The 20,328-nt window shown below is 40.4% G+C and overlaps 2 protein-coding genes across 4 annotated transcripts in view; one reads left to right on the forward strand and one right to left on the reverse strand.

Annotated features, from left to right (window-relative positions):
* The window catches only part of KCNIP1 (potassium voltage-gated channel interacting protein 1), a 613,686-nt gene that overhangs the window by 588,893 nt on the left and 4,465 nt on the right, over positions 1 to 20,328 (reverse strand). The gene's annotated exons all lie outside the window — the stretch shown is intronic.
* Positions 1 to 20,328, forward strand: part of LCP2 (lymphocyte cytosolic protein 2) — a 37,607-nt gene that overhangs the window by 15,964 nt on the left and 1,315 nt on the right. Inside the window, exons 4-19 of the mRNA XM_081180638.1 lie at positions 1,577 to 1,642; positions 3,569 to 3,603; positions 5,348 to 5,385; positions 7,263 to 7,455; positions 7,821 to 7,924; positions 8,462 to 8,531; positions 9,030 to 9,158; positions 10,343 to 10,356; positions 10,459 to 10,478; positions 10,584 to 10,679; positions 13,114 to 13,144; positions 14,384 to 14,396; positions 14,551 to 14,652; positions 16,598 to 16,718; positions 17,425 to 17,468; positions 18,114 to 18,235. Of these exons, the coding sequence (XP_081036764.1) occupies positions 1,577 to 1,642; positions 3,569 to 3,603; positions 5,348 to 5,385; positions 7,263 to 7,455; positions 7,821 to 7,924; positions 8,462 to 8,531; positions 9,030 to 9,158; positions 10,343 to 10,356; positions 10,459 to 10,478; positions 10,584 to 10,679; positions 13,114 to 13,144; positions 14,384 to 14,396; positions 14,551 to 14,652; positions 16,598 to 16,718; positions 17,425 to 17,468; positions 18,114 to 18,235 (1,198 nt within the window). The remainder of the gene's footprint in view (positions 1 to 1,576; positions 1,643 to 3,568; positions 3,604 to 5,347; positions 5,386 to 7,262; positions 7,456 to 7,820; positions 7,925 to 8,461; positions 8,532 to 9,029; positions 9,159 to 10,342; positions 10,357 to 10,458; positions 10,479 to 10,583; positions 10,680 to 13,113; positions 13,145 to 14,383; positions 14,397 to 14,550; positions 14,653 to 16,597; positions 16,719 to 17,424; positions 17,469 to 18,113; positions 18,236 to 20,328) is intronic.

Below are 20,328 nucleotides of genomic sequence, written 5' to 3' on the forward strand. Positions count from 1 at the left end.
ATAGCAAGGCTTACAGGTGGTTACCTATGATGAGGAATTAACGGGGTGGGGGGGGAGAAATAACCAAATATTAAGTGAAGGCAACAACTTTCCATTTACACAAGCTGTCTGCACATGAATACTGGCAATTCCCACTGCAGATCCCACACCCCAGGCCTTTATGGGGGTCCTCAAACCCTCACAGGAGACTTTGAGGGAAACCACAGGGATCTGCAGTGGGGAGGAAGGATGTGAAAAACCCCTTGCACAGTACTGAGTACAACTGTGTGTGTGTTTGTCCAGCATGACTAAACCTACTTGTGGTGAATGGAACACTGTGACAAGTGCCAGAGTGCATGGAAACACCATTTACCTTCCTGCCACAGCAGTACCTATTTATCTACTTGCACTAGTATGCTTTCGAACTGCTAGGTTGGCAGGAGCTGGGGCAAAGCAATGGGCGCTCACCCTGTCACACGGATTCGAACTGCCAACCTTATGATCAGCAATCCCAAGAGGCTCAGTGGTTTAGACCCTAACCCTAACCCATTTGCACATCACACAAAACCATGGTTTAGTGTGTTTTGCAAAGGCAGGAATGAATGCAACAAGCCTGCAACTTGCACATTACACCCTCCCCTCTCCTTCCACATGGCTGAAGAGAGAACTTCAGAAACGTCTACATTTAGTTAACCACAGTTTCATCCTTATACACAATTGTGATTAATACCTAGCTTCTTAATACCTTAAGAAACCAGTTTAAAGCTGGGTGTTTGAAATAAACTAGAGATCTAATCTTAGTTTTTTATGCCAAATTACACAACAAACCATGGTTAAAGGAAAGCAAATGATCCCAGCTGTGCAAGAGGAAGAGATGGGATGAAAGCATGACTGAGACTCTCTGTGGCTCATTCCTGCTCATGCATGTTACACTAATCCATGGTTTTGCATAACTTGAGAAAGAAGACAATGTGTTGTTTGTCTATGACAGGCATGTCCAAACTTGGCCCTCCAGCTGTTTTGGGACTACAACTCCCATCATCCCTAGCTAACAGGACCAGTGATCAGAGATGATGGGAACTGTAGTCCCAAAAGAGCGGAGGGCCAAGTTTGGCCATGCCTGGTCTATGAAAACAACATGTATTTAATGCATAGGGTTTCTACCTTATTATTTGTTTTCTTTCCTCTTTTAGTAGCAGTGTGCCAAACTGCCATGCTCTGCACTGAGTTTGCTAATTGCTTTGTTTGGGTGTTAAAATTATTCTAATGTCATAGCTCCACTTAACAGCAGGTTTATCTGTTCACATGAAGTTGAGAAAAACATTTATTTTGTTTTCTCTATCTTTCATTCCTCTGCTAAAAAAGAAATCATTCTTATATTCAACAGTTTGAATTTACCACATTAAAATAAATAAGAAAAACTAGGACAAAATGCACCTTTTATTCTCATTATTTTTAACCATAGACCTGAGCATGTGCTTAACTTTTTCCCATTGACGTTAATGAAAATGCTTAACTTTGGCTGAATTGTACAATACAAGTGAGATTCTCCTTCCAACATACTGACTTGCTCTAATAACACTTTTTTTTACTCTAGAATTCTAAGCAAGTTAAGTCAGGAAATAAACCGACATGAAGAAAGAAAAAGTTTTTTTCCAAAAAGGTAGGGAAATTGTTCAGTATTTTTTTTCTTGTTACAACAGTAAATGAGTTCTTTTTTGAATTTCTTGGAGTAGAAATTGGTGAATGAGAACATAATCAAATTTAACCGTGGGGTGGAGGAAAAAAGGTCACTATATTTAAATGAGATGTGGAGGAGGAGCAAACAGGTGACCATGTACACCTTCGAAAACTAATTGTATAACTTAATTTGAATACATTAAATATGGTTTCCATACTCCATGAATGAATAGAAAAAACAAGTCCAAAATTTCAGAAGACCCGATCTAACCTGAACATGAACCCAGATATTTATTCTAGAATCCCAAATGAGTGTGATTGAGATGCTTTCTGTTTAAATGGTTTGTAGATCATTAGTGCATGGAATGCCTTTTACCTGCTGTGGCTGGTACATCATCTGCCATTCTTGGACAGGGATAGTCTGGCCATGATGGGCCATGCACCGCAGGACTTGATTACTGGAATGAACTCTGCATGGGGTTACCCTTGGGCCTGATCCAGAGGCTCCAGCTGATGCAAAAAGCTGCATCTAGACTGCTGCCAGAATGTTGCCAGCATATAAATCAGACGCTCAGAAATTTGCATTAGCTGCCCATACACCACCAAGCCAGGTTCAAGGTCCTTTTATTAAATTACAAGGGCCTTAACAATTTGGGTCGAAAATGCCTAATCCTTTATATCCCTGCTTGATCTCTGACAACTTTAGGGGAGTCACTGTTCTTACGCACCAGGAGCTGTGTGTTTAGCATTGTAGACTGAATTTTCTGGAACTTCCCTCTAGTTGAGGTCAGACCCTTCGTACTGAATTTCCATTGTCTATGGAAGACTTCTTCTTCTTCCTCTTGCAGGCTTTTAAACTGAAGCAGGCTTTTTAACTGATTTTGTTGTTTTAAATACGGTATATATATATTTTTTTCTGTATTGTATCCTTGTAAACCACTTCAGAGGTTATTGTGGTTTGTATATATCCCAGAGGAGCACATTGGGCTACTTAAACTGAGAACGGTTTGCTGGGGCAGTCAGTTGCTCCTGCTTTAAAATGCTACTTCTGAGGTTTTAGCTTTTAAAAAAGAGAAACTTATTTCCCCCTCAATGTTCATGGGAGGAGCACTGGCCTCAAACAGCTTGTTGTTCAAAACTGCAAAACAAGACAGCTCTTACTGTCAGGAAGTTCTTCCTAACGTTCAAGAAAGAAGATTCCACCTAAACATTAGGAAGAACATCCTGACAGGAAGAGCTGTTTGACAGTGGAATTTGCTGCCAAGGAGTGTGGTGGAGTCTCCTTTTTTGGAGGTCTTTAAGCAGAGGCTTGACAACCATATGTCAGGAGTGCTCTGATGGTGTTTCCTGCTTGGCAGGGGGTTGGACTCGATGGCCCTTGTGGTTTATTCCAACTCTATGATTCTATGATTCTAAGATATTCATTTGTGATTTTACTGTATTTGCTCAAAGGAAGTATCTGAGGCAGCAACAAGAAGCTGTAGGATACCTCTGATTGTTGCTAAAAACATCAGTTCTCTATTTATTCCTTGCTTTCCTCCCTGGCAACAAAGTAATACCAAAGACATCATGTCAGTGTGCTGCAAAGTTTTTTGCCTCACAAAACTACAGGCAGCAAAGAGGGGCAGAGTTGGGGAATCTCACAGGACAGTGGCAAATGGCATCTGTTTAACCACACAACCTTATTCTTCCAGGTGTTATGTTATGGATCTTTTGCACTTTGCCAGGATTTTACATGTTATCATTTTAGGCACTGTATTTTGGCACGTTTTGCCTAAATGATGTCGGTTAAAATGCACATTTATTTGGATACATGATGGCTAGGTATTATAATGCTCACCTCAAATATATTCAATTTATAATTGAAATATGAACTATTAACTTTCTCATTTTCCTCCCAAAATTGCAGCAGGTCACAAACACAGAAGGTACCTGAAAATCCAGGTAAATACACTGCCAATTTATATCTGTGTCCACTTTCCAGATATTTAGAAGCCACCCTCTTCAAATTCAGTTTTGTTCTGTAGTGTTCTCTGTCTATGGATTGGATCCAGACTAGCAGAGCAATCCAAACTACAGGAAGACATTGTAATTTACACCATGGTAGACTGTGCTGGTGCAGACTTTTTTTAGAAGCAGTCCAAGACTAGCGGAGGAGAAACTAAATGTTTAAAATTGAGTTTGACTTGCACCACCCTTTTTGCCACTTAATTTCCACTGGGTTGCTAGGTTACATGACCTGAATGGAGTTTGGAATAAGAGTTTGGATATACACTGTGTTGGTTTTCCATTCAGCAAAAGCAGCTGAGCCAGAATAGAATAGAATAGAATAGAATAGAATAGAATAGAATAGAATAGAATAGAATAGAATAGAATAGAAGACTCACACAGTGTATGTACAGTTGAGCCAGGACGGCAGACTTTAGCCAACATAGCCCCAGCTGAGCCCAGGCTCAGCCAGAAATCCACCTTTTCCAAACCCCTCTCATCCCAACAAATCATTGGTTTTGATTGCTCCCTAAGTTTAGTTCCTATTAAAATCAATGGGACTTAAGTCATGTCTAACTTTTCACATTTATTTCAGGGGAGCCTAAATGCAAGTTTTAAATGGATCAAACCTTTTCTTATTCAGTGGGGAAATATATAACATGCTAGTGTTTATAAACAAAATGTAGCAGAAGAAAAACTGATCCATAGTAATGTACACAGAATTTCTAATTCTCCTTATGCTAATTCTTATATATTTTCAAAGAAGCAATTGTACACTCAAGCAGTTGTAAAGCTGCTCAAGAAGCCTAGTGTGGAGTTACATTTTTCACTTAATAAGGCAATATCTGCATGGGCCCCCTTTGCCTCTGTACTTCATCCTCATGCTGGCTTTTCCCCCTTCTCTCAAAAGAGGAAGTCTTTGTTGTTTCCTGTTATGTGGTATGGTTACCAGGACCAAGAAGCCAGAAACTTGACACTGGTTTAAGATCCTAACTTGTTTTTATCCTGGTGACTATAGAGAAAGGAAAGGGCAGCATGAGGATAGAGCACAAAGGAACAAGGATCATGCATACCACAGCTTATTAAGCCAAGGTATGTACCTCAGCTCTGGGCCTGGGCCATACAGCGAAAGTGCTTCTTTTAAAATCTCATATAGCCAAAACAATCCTTTTACAGAGCATACGGTCAGATTTTAATGTGATTTTTATGACGCTAGAATTTACTGTTAAGGTTTTATCTTAACATATATGCCAATTGATGATTGGTGCCAGAGCTGCAGAATTGAATACTTTATTAAATTCCCTAGTGTAAATTGGATCATGTGCACATGAAAGTAATTCTTGACCTAATATTTCATGTTTTATTTGATAGAGATTATTATATAGTAATCACACATGTGTTGGTTATCTAAAATTTGCTGAGTTGTGCATCTGGAACTGTCCTTATTTTCCTATTCATATGGCAATATGTGTGAAATGAACATCATCAAACAATACCCAGAGAGCTTTTATATCACTTTATACAATGTTTCTCAACTGAGGTGACTGACCAGGTAATATGTATGCATGTGTGAATCAGCCTTGGCTGTTTCATTAATGTCTGCCACAACTATTCTTGTAGTTATTTAATTGTTAATTGTAAAACCATCATGAACTTGGAGATTTATAGCTGCTGTGTGATTTTTGTTGCCTTTCCATAGAATATAGACCGGATGAAGGTGATGGTTGGTCTTCCTTTGTAAGTATTTTTTATCAACACTACAAATGTATTCAGCTTAAAAGAATGACATGGCAAATATCACTGCACTCATATGTTCCTCTTTAGAGGCATTCAATGTAGGTTGTTTGGGGGCTGAAGCGGCTATTGAAACTTGACAAAATAAAAAATAAGATTTCTTCAACTTTTTAAGATAGATGGAGTAAACATCCTTGATTATCTCATTCTCTGGGACTGTTCAGAAAGCCAGCTGCTTGCCTATTCTACAGGTTCAAGGAAATAGAGGCATGTTTGAAGGGGGCACATATGAAAATAATATATTTCCAATTAACTGGTTACCAGTGTTTCACTGGAGGTCCAGTCTGAGAAATCTTATCCGATTTGCACAATTAAATGCTTGAGGCAGATATAACTGAATCCTAGAGCTCAAAAGACAAGTGCCATAGGAGTTCACCTATGAGGGTTTTGTTCTCTTCTCTTCTTCTCTGATACCCTGATGTTGCATCTGAGTATATGAAGGCACAAGGGGGCATGTTCATGTGAACACTCTGTGTTCATACGCAAGCCCCACCCACTACCCCAGTGTCCCTGTGTGTATTGCTCTGTGTGCTCAGTCCATGACAGGGAAGGTCTGCAGGGGCATTTACTCATATTTCCTTGAATGTGAATGGAGGGTCTAAAATTGTAATCAGAGGGGTCAAAGTCAAGAAGAGTATGTGTTTCAAGGCAGCATCCATTAAAAAAGTAGGGGCTAGGCAAAGGGTATTATTCAACAAAGTGTTGCACAGAGTAGACCCATTGAGATTAATGAACATAATATATTAATTATAATAGGTCTCTTCACAGTAAGACGTACGGTAGTTGAATACAGCCCAAAGTTTTCATACCAGAAACAAGTTGCTCAGGTTGATCAAACTTTTGGGCCTTAACTTTATACGGCCTGGTCTTCTGAGACTGGATACTCAGACTAACTGGATGTGCAGGCTGACTGGATGCTCAGGCAGGCTAGCATTGTAGCCTAAATAGCACTATAAATCCCCAAGCTGAGTATACCAGATTCACATAGGAACAAGAGCATCAGTGTGGCTGCTGGGAGCTCTGGGTTGAGACCCGTTCCCTAGCTCTCTGCAGACACTTGTACTACAACTCTACTAAGACTTCTTCTAATATACAGGCTAAAGTGGTACCCAATAAACAATCTGCTGGTGGCTGGTGTATAGAGCTCCCAGATAGCTACAGTCCTGCAGTATCAGATGCAGTATTGTTGCTGATGGAAGTGATTGGGTTTTCCTTCTGCAAAAACAGCTGGCCTTCGGCCTGTCTGCTGTGTATCCCAGTGATGTGCCCACCCTCCAGCTTAAGCCTTCTTGCCAGCCTCATAGGCAGTGTATCACGTTTCTTGATTCAGTAGATTGCTAGTATACTAAATTGAACAAAATGTATTTTTCCCTCCTCCGCAACACTAACACTGTTCTAATGCAATGTTATACAGCAGGTGTAGCCAACATGGTGCCATCTAGATGTTTTGGAGTGAAATTCCCATCAGCACCAGCCAGTGTGGCCAATGGTCAGGGATGATGGGAGTTGTAGTCCACATCTGAAGGGCCCCAGGTTGGCTATTCCTGCTGTATACAAAAGTAGGATGTCTCCAAGAAGACACTAGTATTCTCTGCTGTCGCACCATCATAACACAGTCACTTGTAAACAATTCCCATTTATTCAAACCTGTGAGTTTTTTATGTATCATTCTTCCCCAATTTAAATGAATAAGGCTTTGTTACAATTTCTCATGAACTCTAGAATTCACTTTCATTCAGCAATGGAAAGCACAGGGATGCAACAGTACAAACTTGCTACAATAAGATATTTTTGACGGCCTGATACTTCTGTTTTGACAGGATGAAAGTGATGATGATTATGAAAGCCCAGATGACCCGGAGCATGAAGATGGTGTGGACTATGAAACACCCAATGATCAAGATGGTGCTGAAGATGAAGCAGATTATGAACCTCCTCCATCAAATGATGATGACATACACCGAAACACCTTATTTCCTCCCACTTTAATACCAGCTGCCTCAGAATACATAGGTAACCATGTTAAATGTTCTTTCACACTTTTCATTTATGAAATGCATTAGAGAGTATTGTCTAGTTTTGGGAAGGAGACACAGAAAACATTTTTTGTTTTCTAAATACAAACTCTTATTGGAAATTTTAAAATAATTCATTTTAAAACTTCATTTTACTTGAGCTTTCATAACATTTTTGTGCCCCCTTCTGGGTAAACCAACTACAAGCTTGAAAATGTGCTCTGTTTCCCGAATGGATTAATTTAGTTCTCTCAAATGACATCTCAAAGTATATAAAGATGTGTCTTTTTAATGAGATCAAGCAAGAAGGATTCCCACCTCTCGTATATTCTGTTATTTTGTTACTGTTATTCCTTTCTTCAGATCGACATCCGGCAGAAAGGTCTAAAATATCTACTCAGCCTCCCATTCCACCAAAAAGGCCTGAATCTTCCCCTGTACCACCAAGTGGAGGCAGAAGCCCTGGGGTAGGTTCTATTGGTGCAAAAAGAATGTACTGTTTCATTTTGTATTTATTTTTTTCCTGGAGATTAAGTGCATAGCAAACCACAGTCAATCAGTGAGGAACTGCTACACAACTGTGTATCAGCTTTGGAAAAGCCTTTTTAATACCTTACCAGAATAATTCACCAGCCCTATTTCTGAAAATGTCACCGGTTGTTTGCATTATTTTGTTGTAGTTACCTATATAGTATGGCCAGATTACACTGCACACGTCAATCAGCGCTAGACTAGCAAAACAAAAACAAAAAATTCAGGCATGTTTCAAAATTGTGTAGATTCACAACCCTAGTTTAACTGGAAATAGATCCAGACATTGGAGGGGGTGTGTGGAGGAAGTAAAACAGGAAAGCAACAGGTCTGTGATACAGATCTGTGATACTTGGTTATTTTGAGCACTGGTTGGCAGCTATGAAATACCTTCAAATAATCTCAATAGATTAAAATCAAGTTTGTAATTACCATTCTGCTAGACACAGTATTTACTAAATCTATTACCTTAGCAGCCACATTTCCTTTCTCCTTCAAGCAATAATGAGAGTATCAGAGAAAAAAGCATCAAACCGTTTACACGTAAGTGCTTTTATTTAACCTTTTTTAAAACTGCATCCTTTAGTATATTTACATTGCTTTAAACATAAAGCATTATTTTTACATCTGTCCTTCCAGCTTTTCCCACAACCTGCAACTAATTGTTGAGCAATTTTTTATTTTAACTCTAAAAAGGAATATTACTTTATAAGAATTAGTGAAATACTGTGCTGAAATTCATATCCAGACAGCTGTCAGGAATTCACTTCACTTAGAAGTGAAGCAAGCCCCAACATTCTTATGTTTTCAGTGTTGAAAGCTTTAGTTTTTTTCCAGATTAGTCAACTTTATTTCTGCCATTCTTAATTCTTCTTTTTTTAAGTTTTTAATACTATTTTATGATCTGTGTTATGTTATGTTTTGTACCAGATAACTGTAAACTGCTTGAGTATTCTCTGAATGTAGAGGGGTTTTAAAAGTCTAAAATAAAGTATTAGCACCAAGTTTAACAAAATATTTTTTGTTTCTCACTGTCACCAGCTCCCATAGATCGAAGCAAAAAGCCCTCACTGGAAAAATCTGGGCCTCCATTTGACAGAGACATCCTACGATCAGGTAGGCTTTGGTTCATAGCTATAAACTGCCAGACATTGTACAAAGCACTAAAATGAGCTGACCATAAATGGGGAAACAAAATAAAAAAAATCCTTCCAGAAGCCACCAGATCCTTATATATAGTGAGAGGGTGGGAAGGGGTTCTACTCAGAAGGGTGGCGTAAATGGGTGTGGTTGTTACCACACCTATCAGCCAATCACCCATTCCCACCACCTTTCTGAGTAAAACCCCTCCCCACCCACTCACTATATATATAAGGGTCTGGTGGCTTCTGTTTCAGTGTATCTGAAGAAATGTTCATGCACATGGAATCTCATACCAATAACAAACTTAGTTGGTCTCTAAGGTGCTACTGGAAGGAATTTTTTTATTTTGTTTCGACTACAGCAGACCAACACAGCTACCTACCTGTAACATAAATGGGGAGGCTATGAACAAATATGTGCTGCAAGCTACTACAAAACTTACAACTATGACCTGAAAAGTCAAACTGTGGGCTACTGTGGGCAAAACATAGCAAGATGTCCTTCTGAAAAACTTGATATGGCTTGTTGGTGATTAGAAAGGAAAAGTTAATTCACTGTAGTAGCATTTTAAGTTAAACTTCATCATTATACATTACTGCCTGATTCTGAGAGAAAATCAGAAAAAAGGCAATCTAAAATATCAGTTAAAGTAACAGAAGTAGCAACTATTAATAAGGTGTAGTGGTGAATAGACTAGATCAATAAGACAGGCTCTCAAGAGTCACAGTCTTTTAGCATTTCAAATACTGCAAACTTTCCTTAGTAAGTTGCATGCTTATAAATTAATTCAGTTTAGCTTCAGTAATACAAGTATGAAATGTTTTACCTTATTGCCTCTCTAGAGGTTATCACAACATTTAAAAGCTGGTAAAAGGAAATAAATAGGGTTGATGCACTGTATATTCCTATCCTCAGACATGCCAAAGTAAAGAGAGATTTACAGCTCAGTTGTCAGTGACATACTTGCTTTGTGAAAAGGAAATAATCACATGAACACATTCATTTTCAGAGATACCATATAGGATGTCTTAGATTTATGAGAGAGAGAAGAGAAAATACCACCTATTTTTGTATTCTATGCAGTAGGTTAACAAACATACTAGAATCAAATTGTGACAGTCCTAAAGTCACACAATTAAACTTGATCATGACAGTAGTCACCGATCACAGCTAGCTACTTTAACTAACTTTTTTTTCTTTTTATTTCATCTTTTCAGGCAAAATGGTAAGAAATGTCTTCACTTCTACTGAATTACATTTTAATCCATTTTAAATATATATTTTACCCTTTCATTTAATTTGACCTTCCTTTATTCCTTCCTTATAGCCTTTGACACCTCAGCTGAGGTAAATATTTTAGTTTCTGTGACACAAATTATCACAATTAACTGCTTAGCATGACAGACAAAAGTAATCAACCCTATTCTTTGCTGTTTTTCTCTTTTATTTTAGAAAAGAGTTAGAAAAGATACAGAAGCCTCCAGTACCATCAGCTGATAGCTATGACAGAAACAATGCTGCCTCTAGAAGGATGCCACCACCTATAAAGTAAACCTACATTTACATTTTTTTAAAAAAAACTTAGTGTAAGCTGTGATGGGACGATGAGCTGCTTGTGCGTAAAATCCAAGTCCCTCAGAGTTTGATCAAGTTTGCAAACCTCTGTCGGTAACGGAGCCCCTTAAACATGGCTCCCTCAGTCGCTGGCAGATTCCGACAGTGGTTGCTTTCGGAATCGCTTCCAACATAAAAGCTCCTTAACGGAAACACGTCTTCTGGACTCTCTGCGTGACAGTTTCCGGTGAGGAGTGGGTGTCCCTACGGGAGGTCCTGAAACCTCCCCACTGCCCTCGCTGGAAGTGTCTCGGAGTCATCCCTCCTGCTCACTTTCCCTCAGCTCAGCTCCTCTCCCCCTACTGGTTCCCTCTTCAGCTGCTGAGTCTCTCCCAACCTGTGTGAGCCCTTCCACCTCCCTTCCTTCCGATGGCAGTTCCCTGACATAAGCATACAAAATATGTAATATAGTGATTTGTTATTTCCTGACCTTCCTACTAATATATTGGTTGCATAGCTCTAATATCTAGCATGCCTTTGGTCCACTTGTCAGAAGATGAATACTCAGGCTTTTTTCTGCCATATAATAACATATTTTGCAGTGGTAGGTGGGTGGGTTCATTTTGTAATTGGAATGAAATACATTTGTAACTGGATGTTCAAGCAAAGAGTAATGATTTAGCAGAGAGTCATCTTTAAAAAAGTTAAACTGGAGGAAAATGTGCAAGATTAATGTGTTACATAGGATAAGACGACAGCCCTCTTATGGACCAGGAATTGGTTAAGAAACAAGAAAAGAATAGGAATTAATAGGAAGTTCTCCCAATGGAAAGATGTAGGAAGTGGGTGTCCTCCAAAGTTCAGTATTGTGCTTTTTAACTTGTTCATTAATAGTTTAGAGTTAGGGGGTAAGCAGTAAGGTAGTCAGATTAGCTGATCAAATTGGTCAGAATGGTTAAAATAAAAAGGGATTATGAGGAGCTCCAAAAGGAACTTTCCAGACCAAGTGTAGGGGCATTAAAATGAGAAGCACAATTTAATGTAAGCAAGTGTAAACTGATACACATTTGGGCATAAAATTGTAATGTCATATATGCACTAATGGGGTGGAACCAGAAGCAAATGATCTAGAACAAGACCTTGGGGTTGTAGTGGATAGCTTGAAGAAGATGTCGTCACAGGGTGCAATAGCTTTGAAAAAGGCAAATTCTATACTAGGGATTAGGGACACGGGTGGCGCTGTGGGTTAAACCACAGAGCCTAGGACTTGCCAATCAGAAGGTCGGCAGTTCAAATCCCTGTGACAGGGTGAGCTCCCGTTGCTCGGTCCCAGCTCCTGCCAACCTAGCAGTTCGAAAGCACGTCAAAGTGCAAGTAGATAAATAGGTACCGCTCCAGCGGGAAGGTAAACGGCGTTTCCGTGTGCTGCTCTGGTTCACCAGAAGCAGCTTAGTCATGCTGGCCACATGACCTGGAAGCTGTACGCCGGTCCCTCAGCCAATAAAGCGAGATGAGTGCCACAACCCCAGAGTCGGTCACGACTGGACCTAATGGTCAGGGGTCCCTTTACCTTTATACTAGGAATTATTAGGCAAGGAATGGTAAATAAAAATGCCAAGATCATAATGCCATTATACCAATCTGTGGTGTATCCCCACTTGGAACATTGTGTATAGTTCTGGTCATCTCAACTCATGAAGGGCATTGTCGAGCTGGAAAAGCTTTAGAAAAGATTAAGGAGCTGGAACAACTCCCCTATGAAGAAAGGTTGCAATATGTGGGGGTTTTCAGTTTAGGGGGAGAAGGCAAGTAACAGGAGACATGATAAAGGTGTACATTATACATGGTACAGACAATGTGGATAGAGGGTTTTTTTCCCTTTCTCGTAATACTAGAATATAAGGCCATCCAATGAGGCTAAATGTTGGAATATTCAGGGCTGATGAAAATACTTCCTCATTCAGCACACAGCTACACTCTGGAATTCTCTCCCACAAGATATAGTGATGGCCACCAAATTGGATGACTTTAAAAGGTTCAGATAAATTAATGGAGGGCTAAGCTATTACTGCTGGGGGCAGTATGTCTCTGAATACCTGTTGCTGGAATTACAAGTGGAGAGTTGCACTTGAGTCCTGTTTGCAAGTTTCCCATAGGCACCTGGCCACTGTGAGAATAGGATGATAGCCTAGATGGGACTTCTGATCCAGCAAGTCTCTTTTATGCTCAGTGCCCAAGATGGGTGTTCCTTGCTTATAACAAACACATTTTCACCTAGAAACTAAAATTTTAAATTCTAGCCTCCTTGATGGAGGTTGACTAGCAAAATAACTAGGCAGTAAATTGCAAGCAATGTTTTTTCTTAAATATTGAGTGTACCAGCTATTCTTATGATACATACAATTATTTTTATCTTTCTTTCCTATAGGAACAATCAGATAGCTGAAAGGAAGACAGAAGTAAGTATGCATTTTTGAGAAAGTGTAGAAACTATATTTAATTTGTTACAATTGAATCTCATTTTGGGGGGAGCCAAATGTTTAAATCTCACTGTTCCTTGATCTGAAAACTTTCCCTGCTCCAGGAACAGATTACCATATTTTTCGCTCTATAGGACGCACTTTTTCCCCTTCAAAAATGAAGGGGAAATGTGTGTGCGTCCTATGGAGCGAAGACGCCATAGCCCCGCAACCCTCTCCCGGCTGGAGAGGTGACGCGCGGCTATGGCAGGAGCCTCTATAGCCGCGCGTCACCTCTCCAGCCGGGAGAGCGCGCGTGGGACTAAAGAACCCCCCCCCCCGCGACCCTCTCCCAGCTGGAGAGGTGACGCGCGACTATGGCAGTAGCCTCTCCGCTGCGCCTTTCCGCTGCTCCCTGACCTGCTCTTTGGGGCTGGTGGTGGGCTTCCCCCCGCCAGCCCCAAAGAGCCGGTCGAAAGGATCCTGAAGCCTGGAGAGCGAGAGGGGTCGGTGCACACCGACCCCTCTCGCTCTCCAGGCTTCCAAGGTAGCTGCCTGAACGCACCCCAAACGGCACCTTGTTTTAGAGCGGGAAAACAAGAGGGGGAAAATTCTCCCCCTCTCTGCACAGCGCCTCCTGCCACTTCGCTGAAGGGGCACTGGGCAGAGAGGGGGAGATTTTTTTTTCTTGTTCTCCCCCCTCTAAAACAAGGTGCGTCCTATTGTCCAGTGCGTCCTATGGTGCGAAAAATACGGTAGGCTCACATCTGCCTAACTTTAAGAACTACCGGTATATCACATACCTTCTAATAAAACAAGCTGTTTTCCCGAATGAAGGCTAGAGAAAATGAAACTAGAGAAAATAACTATCCTAAGATGATATCTGCTGTGCCACATGTCCATTATCTAAAAGAAGAAATAATGCTTTTTTGCCTTTAAACCTATTTAGTTCATATGACATATGCTGACTTATTAGGGCCATATTCAACTAAATTGTTGCACTAGCAGAAGCCAACACAATGATTCCCACTAGCAAAACAGGACTTCCCCCTCATTCTCCCCCACCCTCTCCACATCTGCTCAGGGGGGAGGGGTCAGGAGAACCCCCAGAACAGCACACAAGGGGAAGAGAGGGAAGATTTTTCCATCAGGCAAGCACTGCTTAGTGCTGCTTTGAATATAGCTAATATATCTTTAATTAAGTGCCAACCCTAATGCTAGCTTTTCTTCTTCTTTCAGATGGAAGATGGCAGTATGTAATGTATTTCTTAATTATTCCTATTACTATCATTATTGTTGATATTTATTTGAGCATGCAGTTCAGCTTGCTTAGGCCTTCTTCCAGTTAGGGATGACCACTAAGGAGCTAAGTAAAAGGCTTCCCAAAAAGGTGGCAAATTTCTAAGGAAATCTGAATGAAGATTTCACTGGAACTCAGATTAAACTACTTTCAGGATTGCCACATTGGAATACTACTGGACCCATCTTCATGCGTGGAATCCTAAAATGTAATGGTAGCCAAGATTATTTTCTTTCAGCAACTGTACTCCAGAAAAATTATGTAAAACTAATCCTTAACTTATCAGATTCAGCCTTCACTGTTATACTTGTCTTTAACTTCAAGAGTAGCCTACATGTTTGCCTTTAAAAGCTGCTTGGAAATTTCAGTTAATAGAATATATAGTTGTCTGCCTCCTAGTGTTTTTTTCTTCCCATGTACTTATTTTGAGAGCTGGACCTTAAAGAAGGCTGATCGCCAAAGAATTGATGCTTTTGAATTATGGTGCTGGAGGAGGCTCTTGGGAGTCTCATGGACTGCAAGAAGATCAAATCTATCCATTCTTAAGGAAATCAGCCCTGAGTGCTCACTGGAAGGACAGATACTGAAGCTGAGGCTCCAATACTTTGGCCACCTCATGAGAAGAGAAGACTCCCTGGAAAAGACTCTGATGCTGGGAAAGATTGAGGGCACTAGGAGAAGGGGATGACAGAGGATGAGATGGTTGGACAGTGTTCTCGAAGCTACAAACATGAGTCTGACCAAACTGCGGGAGGCAGTGGAAGACAGGAGTGCCTGGCGCGCTCTGGACCATGGGGTCACGAAGAGTCGGACACAACTAAATGACTAAACAACAACAACTTATTTTGATCTATAAAGCCCTGAATGCTGAATACCTTGCATGCAGTTACGCCTATCAATATTGACCATAAGTATCTGCTTCAGTCTGCTAAAATATTGAACAAGGAACATGGGGAGCTCCTCTCTTAGAACTGTGAAATCTGATCACCGTCAGGACTGGGTGAACCAAGCAAGGTCATCTCAGGAATTTTGGGCGTTTTTAAGTGGCTACCAGCCACTAGCATTTCAGTGTATGTTAGTGATACCAAATTTCACCAAATAAGTAATTTGACAGCAAATCTGCAGTTCTACCAGTGTTAGTAATACACCAGGATGGATATGGAACTTAAGAAAAATGGGCAGATTTTATCATCAATTCAGAAATCTTCCTGGATGCTGTGGTTCTCACTGTATATTAACAGAGGTCAGGGGCGTAGGAAGGGGGGGCACAGGGGGCAGGCCACCCTGGGTGCCACTTTGGGAGCTGCCTCCCCCCAGCTCTAGAGTGGCCGAGGGCGCACGGAGTCTGTATGGGTGCCATGCGAAACGTTCGCGCAACGTCCATATGGGATGCCGCTTGCATGGCAGCCTGTACGGACGCCGTGCAAGTGGCAGACCATATGGCCGCCATGCGCAAGTGGCATCCCGTACAGACTGTGCATGTGCAGCATCCCGTACGGTCGGCGCACATGCGCAGTGCGTATGGGCTGCCGCTTGCACGGCATCCATACGGGATGCTGCTCACGAGCGGCAGCCCATATAGACTGCACATGTGCGGCATTCCATACAGAGTGTGCGCATGCAAGATGCCACACATGCACAGTCCATACAGGCTGCGCCACCCAGGGTGCCGGAGAGGGTTCCTCTGCCACTGACAGAGGTTTCTTGTGCAGAAACTTACTATACTAAATTTGTGCAAGCGCTTTAATGTAGCATTAATTCTATCAGGATTTAATAGTTTTGAATGATTCATTTTTTAGCAGTTCTTATTTTTATCTGTAAGCTGCCTTGAGTCCCTGTCAGGGGAAAAAAGGTGGGCTATTAAAAACTAAAACTAATAATAATAATAGTAGTAATAATAAATGCAATGTGTTATTTTGTTCATGCAAGGTGAAGCCTACTGTGTCAGTGAAACTTGAAGATCTGCTGGAACCTCAACTCTCATAGTTTCTATGCTGGAACTACAGCATTTTGAATCTGAAATGAATTCCAGAATATGAGTCAGAAATGCCTAAGCTTTTCCAAAACAAACTGAGTAGTTCCACAAATCTCTTATTCACTGTCCCAATCTGAGTCAGTTAACTGTGTTTTTTTTTGGTGTGTGTGCTTTGCAGATATTCACCACAGGTCAGTTCCCCAGCCATTTTTGCCATGTAACACATTTCCAATCAGATCTCCTAAGCCACATTCTAAACAGAGCCTTTTACCATCCAAGACGATACCCGGTGCAGAAAGGTTTGTTGAATTGAACTGACCATTTGTGTGCTATTATACATTATGTGGAACTTGTTCATTGCTATTCTTAATTCTATAAGAGAATTAAATTCTATGAGAATCAAATGCAGTAAGGGCGATTCATCCTGCTCACATGATTGAGACTAACTCCAGTACAGTGGTACCTCGGGTTACGTACGCTTCAGGTTACATACGCTTCATGTTACAGACTCCGCTAACCCAGAAATATTGCTTCAGGTTAAGAACTTTGCTTCAGGATGAGAACAGAAATTGTGCTCCGGTGGCGCGGCAGCAGCAGGAGGCCCCATTAGCTAAAATGGTGCTTCAGGTTAAGAACAGTTTCAGGTTAAGTATGGACCTTCGGAACGAATTAAGTACTTAACCCGAGGTAAAACTGTAACTGTTTTCCACTCCCTCCCCACCCAGCTATACCAGTTTAAAACTGGCTTCTGTGGGCATAGCTCTGGAATGACTATGTTCCCATACTATAGATAAGAACACACACACACACACATACACACATTGTCCCAAATAGTTCATCCTGTGGATTCCCACAAACAATTTGAAACAAGAGAAGAGTTGCAACCTGCAACCAATTCTGCTATTCCAGCAAGTATTTTCTGGCCTCATTTCTAAGATATAAAACTAGTCACTTACAAAGTATCAGATCTCATTTGTACATGCTAATCGTTGTTTATTTTTACAGCACTCTTTCATCAAGTGGATCACTACCACCACATTTTCAGCCAAGTATGTACTGTATAAATACCTCATAAATATTCAGGCTTAGATTTTCAAAACATATGATTGCTGCCAGTACAAACTAACAGCTTTTCCATTAAATATTTTGCGACAATGCAAATTTATGAAGCATTGGTTGTCTGAACACAAGTTGTTTTGTTTCTTGAATTACAAGGTTTTAGAGCAGTATAGTAATGAAATAACCTAAATCAGAAATGGGGAATCTGGCGCACCAGTTATTTTTAGATTCAAATTCCCATGATCCCCATCCAGCATGAACAATGGCCAGGGATAATGGACACTATAGTCTGGCAGCAAATAGATGGAACCAGGTTCTCTAACCTTGATATAAATCAAATAAATGCATTTAGGAATGTCTGTCATAATGCTTCTCATGTTTGACACTTTGCATTTCTGTGAGATTTTGTGAGTTATGCGGTCTATTTTTCTATCAGACTTGTCTACTCTTTCCCTTCAGTTTGCCAGTTACTGCTTAAAGCATTTAAGTTGTAATGAAACATATTCTCATCGGAAGTCAATTTCATTTTTACTTTGTCAAGACCCTGTCAAGCTTGTGTGGTTCGTTAGAATCATGTTCCAATGTCCATTAAGTAGTCTGGATTTAATTTTTAAATATGTTCATTTTTTCTGAAGGTAATATTGGCAGAACTGCTTCAAGAGGCCCTGCTGATGGAAGACCACCATTACCAATTCCTAACAGACCGTTCACACATTCTGTCAATGCTGAAAATGAAGCGATGGATCAGTACCACAAGGTACAATAATAGCATCAAAAATGTTTAATATATTGTGAATTCCAAGTGAACAATTTATGTGATAGAATGCCAGACCCAGTTCCTTCCAAGGCATACATATGAGGCTGTATTCTTGTCCCACATCTATTTAATCTATTTTTGAATGATATGAAACAACATCTACTCATTGTAAATGGCCACCCTCCTAGGTTAGGACCTATGCAGTTCCCATACTTTTATTTGCGGATGACACTCTCCTCCTCTCCTGAACCAGAATTGGGCTCCAAAGGTATCTAAAAGCATTCTTTCATTATGGCCAAGGAAATCACCTAGCGATTAATTATTCAAAATCCAAGATCTTAGTATTTTCAAAATGACACCCATCTAAATAGCGTATTGGTGATCAAGAAATGGAACAAGTTAAATCGAACAAGTTAAAAGTTTTAAATACTTAGGGTTCACCTTTTATTACATCTAAAATGGGTGACCCATTGTAACAGGACAACCAACTTAGCTAAATGCACTGCAGCATGAATTAAAGGATTCTAAATTTTTTTATGGTAACCAGAATGTGCCTACAGCAGTTAGGGTCTGTAGTGCAAAAGTGTTTTTCAAGTCCTTTATGGGATTCCCTTATGGATAACTGACTTTAACAACAAAGTCGAGGATGTACAAGCATCCTTCCGACAAATTCTAGGAGCTCCAAAATGCGTCTCCTACAGTGGTACCTCTGGTTATGAACTGAATCCGTTCCAGAGGTTCATTCGTAACCGGAAACCGTTCTTAACCTGAAGCGTGCTTTCGCTCATGGCGCCTCCTGTGTGCAATTTCCGTCCACATCCTGGGGCAAAGTTCACAACCAGGAGCGCCTACTTCTGGGTTAGCGGAGCTCGTAACCCACAGCGTGCATAACCAGGAGCGTTCATAACCAGAGGTACCACTGTATTTAGCTATGTGTGCAGAGTTAAGCTGGCATCTCTTAGAATCTAAGGGCTGGATTATGAATTTCAAATTCTGGTTAAAAATTCACATTAATACAGACCCGGAAAGTTTCCTAACTTCTTTATTGAGACAGGTGTTGGTCTGCCGTAATCGAAACAAAATAAAAAAATTCCTTCCAGTAGCACCTTAGAGACCAACTAAGTTTGTTATTGGAATGAGCTTTCATGTGCATGCACACTTCTTCAGATACACTGAAACAGAAGTCACCAGACCCTTATATATATAGTGAGTGGGTGGGGAGGGGTATTACTCAGAAGGGTGGTGGGAACGGGTGATTGGCTGATAGGTGTGGTAACTTCCTTATAGCTTAAAATATTGATTTACAAAGAGTCTGTAATCCAATATTTGTTGAGGGATGATACTCCCAAAACTACCAAGATTGTTTCAGGGTATTTAGCTGAGATTTTTAAAGCTAAATCGAGAGTTGCCTGATTTACTCAATGGTGACTATCTAGTCTTTTATATATTGTATGTGTTTGGATTACTAATGTATTTGGATGGCTTTGTATGATTTTATGATTTTATTTTTTAAACATATGCCAATAAGAACCAATAACAGAATACATATGAGCAAAGCATAGGAAAACTGGGTGAGACAAGGTGAAGAAAAACAGTCCATATGTAGCAAGGAGCATCAGCTTGTACAACAGTTCTGCAAGGATTTATTTATTTATCCCTTGTAGGTACTGAAATTAAAGTCTTATACTGTATAAATATCTTGTGAAAATAGATTCTCTAAACTGGGTGCGCTGTTGAAATCAACATGCAGCAATCAGTGCACATAGATGTGTTTCTTTTGGCATTTGGAGCCATTAGAAATAAAATGGCTAGGTTGTGCTCAGGTGAGGAGCAAATGCAAGCATAAGGACTCATCCACACGTCTGCTTGTCCTGTGCAAAAATCATGGGTCTGAGTGGTTTCCCACTTGGCCCACTCCTTTCCCATGAAAAACTATCATTTTAGAGCAAGTATCAATCCAGAGAAAATTGCCATTTACTACAATTAAGTGCTAAAAAGCAGTTTTTCCCAGGAGAAAACAGTAGGACAAGAGGAAGTGTGGATAATAAGTGTGGTTATAGAGACTTCCCACCAAATCCATCACTACATTCATG

Source organism: Podarcis bocagei, assembly GCF_964188305.1.
Source record: "Podarcis bocagei genome assembly, chromosome: 2".
Taxonomy (NCBI): domain Eukaryota; kingdom Metazoa; phylum Chordata; class Lepidosauria; order Squamata; family Lacertidae; genus Podarcis; species Podarcis bocagei.